General features: G+C 36.8%; 1 protein-coding gene across 1 annotated transcript; it reads left to right on the top strand.

Moving 5' to 3' along the window:
• The first annotated feature begins 3,529 nt into the window (after positions 1–3,529).
• Positions 3,530–5,155, top strand: LOC144251828 (COP9 signalosome complex subunit 2). Its single transcript, XM_077794534.1, has one exon. It carries the CDS (start codon positions 3,534–3,536, stop codon positions 4,863–4,865), a length of 1,332 nt encoding a protein of 443 aa, XP_077650660.1. The 5' UTR covers positions 3,530–3,533; the 3' UTR covers positions 4,866–5,155.
• Positions 5,156–6,685: the final 1,530 nt, after the last annotated feature.

The raw sequence follows: 6,685 nt of genomic DNA, 5'->3' as shown, positions 1-6,685 counted from the left end.
TGCTGAAAAAAAAAAAATAGGTCACAGTTGAAACTATTATTTATTTCCTTCCAAACAATGTATTGTAAAGTTGCTTGATTAACTTTTATTAGGTGAAAATCACATTATCTTGTTTAAAAAAAATACATAGCTAAGTTCTTTTGTAAAAATTCTAATAACTTTAAATATTGAAAATTGAAGGGGAAAAAGTCAATGGATTTTCAGGGCTAGGGATACAGCTCCGTTGACAGTAGTGCTTTCCTCAAATGCACAAGGCCCTGGTTCAATCCCCAGAACTATTTAAAAAAAAAAGAAAGAAAAAAAAAAGTCAGTGGATTTTCATAGAGCCTTTCCCATGACACACTTATTTTACTTTATATTCATTCATCCTGATGTGGCAAATATTGGACTTTCTTTCCTTCAGATGAAAGTCTGCCATTGCAGCCATGGGGTTTCCGTGGGCCTGGGCTAGTGACAACCTTGGACGTCTCAGGCCACAGTGACTGACCACAACATGTCCACCCTCCTCAAACTCAGTTGCTTTAGCCACTGGGCCACAGGATTGGGAAACCTTGCAATAGAGACCCTGCTACTCTAGGGGGTACCTGAGCCCTGCCTGGCCCTTCCTAGAGAGCAGTAGTCTAGATACCATGAGAGAAGGTGCAGGTAGGAGAGAGAAGCCAGGTGGGGGAGCAAGAGGTCAGACCAGAAGAGGAGATTGGAGGATTGGGGTCGGCCTGGAGACATTGACCAAGACGAGAAACAGCCTATTGAGGCCCAACCTTGACCCTGAATAATGCTCCTATTAACCTCCCCCTTCTCTCCAATTTTAAGGAATCAGCCCAATTCCAGAACCTTCCTTAAATATTGTCCTCTGACACCACAGTGTGAAAAACATCATTTTTCCTCCCTACACTTCTAGATCTAAATGAAGAAGTTTCTTTCTCCCATATGCACTACTGCCATCTGCCATGCTCCATGTTAGACAGAAGGAGGACACAATCCTATTAAAGGTTTACTTGATGTATATCCATAGAACACTGACCAGTGTATGACGGTTCTGACTGCAAAATTTTAGAATGGTACAAAAGTGACACTTATTCAGTAGAAATCGTACTTTGGATTTTAAATTTTGATTTTTTAATTTTTCCCCCAGATTAATGATATCAATATGATACTTTCTCCGGATGTTGGGCAGCCTCCGCAAGATGCAGCTCCCTGTCAACCATGGGATCCTGAAGGTCAACAACCCGTATTGTACAATGTCTGTATTCAATAAATTACTTGAGATAGTCAATGCGTCATCATAAAATAATTTTTGTTTTAGAGGATTTTGCTCATCTATAGGCTAACCTTTTATAAGTAGGCATTTTTATATTAAGAACACAAGCATGGCTAGGTACAGAGGTGCATGCTTGTATTCCCAGCTACTTGGGAGGCTAAGACAGGAGGATCACAAGTTCCAGGTCATCCCAGGCAACTTAGTGATACACTGTCTCAAAATAAAAAATAAAAAGATCTGGGGATGGAGCTCAGTGGAAGATTGCTTACCTAGCATGTGTGAGTCCCTGTACCACAATAGTAGTAGTAGTAGTAGTAGTAGTAGTAGTAGTAGTAGTAGTAATATAGTAGTAGTAATATGAGGATGTTTAAGGTAGGGTGGGCTAAGCTCTGATATTCAGTAGGTTAGGTGCATTACAAGCATTTTCAACTTACAGTACTTTAAACTTATGATGGTTTTTTTTTTTCAAGCTATAACTTCATTATAAGTCAAAAGCATCAATACTTTAATTATTGGAGGAAACAAGCTTATACACCTTACCGTTTAAAGTTTTGTCTTTATTGCAGATCACTTGCTAAGACAAGAGAAATTTTATTTCAGAAATATCAAAAACCTAAATCACAAAAATATTAAATATTCTCTAATATAACCAACCTCAGCCCAATATCTTAACATGTGACCATCCACTTAAGCAATTGAGCAAACTCCAAGTTTCTGTTTTAATATCTTCTTGCAGGTAAGTCAGATAATAATGTATTTTCACTCCAACCTCTTAATACTTTGAAGGAAGTATTTTCAATGCAATTAGCTTTTTATTAAAAAAAGGTAAAGGACTATAAATATTTTTCAGCTAAATACTCCATTTTCTCAGAACATACAATATGGTGAAAATACCATTGATGTGGTTAGGTGCCAGAACATTTTTCTTAACACAATCTCTTAAAGCCCAGGTATAATGAGAAAAAAAATCTTTATTAAGTTTGATATAATTTGGACATTTTTACTGAAAACGTAGATTTATTTTCCCCATTAGCAAATTCCAGCAGCTGGAAGGGATGGAGGAGGAGCCAAGTACCAACGTTCTATTGGCATCTCTTGCATGCCTGCCATCTAACGCCTGCCCCTTCTAGCAGGGTGAGGATGTGTGACATTCTTCCTTAAGTCTGTGTATGAATGATGATGGCTGTTGCTAATTGTTTTTAGGATCTTCCATATCTGGTTTGTATTTTAAGCAGAAAGAAAAGAAGGTGTGATTCACCTGGAAAAAATAAAATCGGCAGACTGTGTCTGATTCACCCTGGAATTTTACCCTGCAAGTGCCATTGCTATTTCTGGTTCTCAGATTGCATTCTAACAGTGAGCATACTCCACACCTAACACCCGAGCCAGACGAAGATTAGATTGTCATATACTATATAAATTAACTTCAGGGGCTGAGGGTTGTATCTGAAGGTAAGGAGTACTATTGGATAGATTCAGTGTTTCAAAACTCAGAAAATTCCAGCAATGATATGCCCTTAGAACTATCCTCAGAAACAAAAGATTCAAATGAAAGATTGCATTATTTAAAATAAATGGGCCTAGAAATATCTGGGTACATTTGAATTCTAATTCATAGAAAGTATTTTATGAAAAATGTATAGACATACCCATTAAGATGACTATTATTTATAGGGAAAAAGAAACAGAAAGTAAGTTTTGGCAAGGACATGGAGAAATTGGAACCTCTGTTCATTATTCATGGGAATGTAAGATGATGCAGCTGCTGTAGAAAATAATTTAGTGGTTCCTCTGAAAATGACATAGAAGTACCATATAATCCAAATATCTCCACTTCTAGATATATATACCAAAGAATTGAAAGTGCGGATTCAACTAGGTATTTTTACACCAATATTTATTGCAGCATTATTAATGATAGCCAAAAGATGGAAACAGCTCAAATGCCTAGCAACAGATGGATAAATGAGCAAACTGTATGATCTACGTAAGACAGGAATATTATTCAACCTTAGAAAGAAATGGAATTCTAACACATGTGACAACACAGATGAGCCTTGAAAACACTGTGCTAAGTGAAATAACCAAACACAGTAAGGACAAATATTATATGATCCCAACTATATAATGTACCTAGAATAGTCATGGATAGAGACAAAAAATAGAGTAGAGGTGATCAGATGCTGGAGGTAAAGAAGAATGAGGAGCTACTGTATAGTGAGTATAAAATTTCTGCTTTTGACAATGAAGAATTTATAGGAGCCCGGCCAAGATGTCTGACATGGAGGATGATTTCATGTGCGATGATGAGGAAGACTACGACCTGGAATACTCTGAAGATAGTAACTCTGAGCCAAATGTGGATTTGGAAAATCAATACTATAATTCCAAAGCGTTAAAAGAAGATGACCCAAAAGCAGCATTAAGCAGCTTCCAAAAGGTTTTGGAACTTGAAGGTGAAAAGGGAGAGTGGGGATTTAAAGCACTGAAACAAATGATTAAGATTAACTTCAAGTTGACAAACTTTCCAGAAATGATGAATAGATATAAACAACTATTGACCTATATTCGGAGTGCAGTCACAAGAAATTATTCTGAAAAATCCATTAATTCTATTCTTGATTATATATCCACTTCTAAACAGATGGATTTACTGCAGGAATTCTATGAAACAACACTGGAAGCTTTGAAAGATGCTAAGAATGATAGACTGTGGTTTAAAACAAACACAAAGCTTGGGAAATTATATTTAGAACGAGAGGAATATGGAAAGCTTCAAAAGATTTTACGTCAGTTACATCAGTCATGCCAGACTGATGATGGAGAAGATGACCTGAAAAAAGGTACACAGTTATTAGAAATTTATGCTTTGGAAATTCAAATGTACACAGCACAGAAAAATAACAAAAAACTTAAAGCACTCTATGAACAGTCACTTCACATCAAGTCTGCCATCCCTCATCCACTGATCATGGGAGTTATCAGAGAATGTGGTGGTAAAATGCACTTGAGAGAAGGTGAATTTGAAAAGGCACACACTGATTTTTTTGAAGCCTTCAAGAATTATGATGAATCAGGAAGTCCCAGACGAACCACTTGCTTAAAATATTTGGTCTTAGCAAACATGCTAATGAAATCGGGTATAAATCCATTTGACTCACAGGAGGCCAAGCCGTACAAAAATGATCCAGAAATTCTAGCAATGACGAATTTAGTAAGTGCCTATCAGAATAATGACATCACTGAATTTGAAAAGATTCTGAAAACAAATCACAGCAACATCATGGATGATCCTTTCATAAGAGAACATATTGAAGAGCTTTTACGAAACATCAGAACACAAGTGCTCATAAAATTAATTAAGCCTTACACAAGAATACATATTCCTTTTATTTCTAAGGAGTTAAACATAGATGTAGCTGATGTGGAAAGCTTGCTGGTGCAGTGCATATTGGATAATACTATTCATGGCCGAATTGATCAAGTCAACCAACTCCTTGAACTGGATCATCAGAAGAGGGGTGGAGCACGATATACTGCACTAGATAAATGGACCAACCAACTAAATTCTCTCAACCAGGCTGTAGTCAGTAAACTGGCTTAACAGAGAACAAGCTTTTACAGACATACTTAAGGCAACAGTGCAGAGATGTAATCCTTAAAAGAACTGGGAATGGCAAAACTACTGTCGGTTGATGTGTCCTGAAAATTATTGGAGTTATGGCAGAAGTGCTTTTTTGATCAACTGGTTTGTGTTTTGCTGCTGCATTTATCCCAAGAAAAACAGCTTTAATCTCCAGAAGAAAACCAAAATACCATGGGATTTATGCTGTATTGACATCTTGCCCTAAACATACAACATCATAGTAATTTGTCATGGGCAACATGACCAGAGAGAAGATTTTTGTCATGATTTTAAATACACTGACACGCTACTGTTGGTTAAATTTAAACATGTTTTACCTGCAGAAATTCTCTCACAAATAACCTGCAATAACTTGAAATGCATACCCTTTTGAACACTTCCTTTTCTCATGTATAAATGAAAATGTTTGCTGCATTTTGCAAAATGTCAATTCTCCAAAAATGTGTCCGTATATTTCTGTACCTGCAGTGTAGTAAAGGTTTAGATGAAACCCCATAATTATAGTGGCATACTGTCACTTAGGTTTCAAGCAGCAAAATAAACAGTGCAGCTCAGAAAAAAAAAAAAAAAAAAAAAAAAAGAATTTATAGGATAGTGGTGATAGTTGTACAACATTGTGAATATATCATAACACTGAATTACACATTTAAAATGGTAAATTTAATATTATATATATTTTGCCACAAATGAAAAATAAAATTTAAATGCCCTTCAAAAATCAAAAGACATCCAATGCAACTTTTTTCAAAATAAAATGCTAGAGCCAGGCGTGGTGACACACACTTGTAATCCCAGTGGCTCGGGAGGCTGAGGCAGGAGGATTGCAAGTTCAAAGCCAGCCTCAGAAACTTAGCAAGGCCCTAAGCAATTCAGCAAGACCCTGTCTCTAAATAAAATATTAAAAAGGCCTGGGGATGTTGTTCAGTGGTTAGGCACCCCTGGGTTCAATCCTTAGTACCAAAAAAAAAAAAGTTTTTTTTTTGTTTTTTTTTTTATTGTTGGTCGTTCAAAACATTACATAGTTCTTAATACATCATATTTCACTGTTTGATTCAAGTGGGTTATGAACTCCCAATTTTACCCCGTATACAGATTGCTGTATCACATCAGTTACCCTTCCATTGATTGACATATTGCCTTTCTCGTGTCTGATGTATTCTGCTGTCTGTACTATTCTCTACTATCCCCCCTCCCCTCCCCTCCCCTCCCCTTTTCTCTCTCTACCCCTTCTACTGTAAATCATTTCTTCCATTTGTATTATCTTGTCTTACCCCTCCTTTCCTCTTATATGTCATTTTGTATAACCCTGAGGATCAGCTTCCATTTCCATGCGATTTCCCTTCTCACTTCCTTTCCCTCCCACCTCTCATCCCTGTTAATGTAAATCTTCTTCTCAAGCTCTTCGTCCCTACCCTGTCCTTGTTTACTCCCCTTATATCAAAGGAGTCATTTGGTATTTGTTTTTTAAAGATTGACTGGCTTCACTTAGCATAATCTGCTCTAATGCCATCCATTTCCCTCCAAATTCTATGATTTTGTCATTTTTTAATGCAGAGTAATACTCCATTGTGTATAAATGCCACATTTTTTTTATCCATTCATCTATTGAAGGGCATCTAGGCTGATTCCACAATCTTGCTATCGTGAATTGTGCTGCTATGAACATCGATGTAGCAGTGTCCCTGTAGCATGCTCTTATTAGGTCTTTAGGGAATAGACCGAGAAGGGGAATAGCTGGGTCAAATGGTGGTTCCATTCCCAGCTTTCCAAGAAATCTC

Source organism: Urocitellus parryii, unplaced genomic scaffold (genome assembly GCF_045843805.1).
Source record: "Urocitellus parryii isolate mUroPar1 unplaced genomic scaffold, mUroPar1.hap1 Scaffold_239, whole genome shotgun sequence".
Lineage (NCBI taxonomy): Eukaryota > Metazoa > Chordata > Mammalia > Rodentia > Sciuridae > Urocitellus > Urocitellus parryii.
This window is presented reverse-complemented; position numbering and strand designations above follow the sequence as displayed.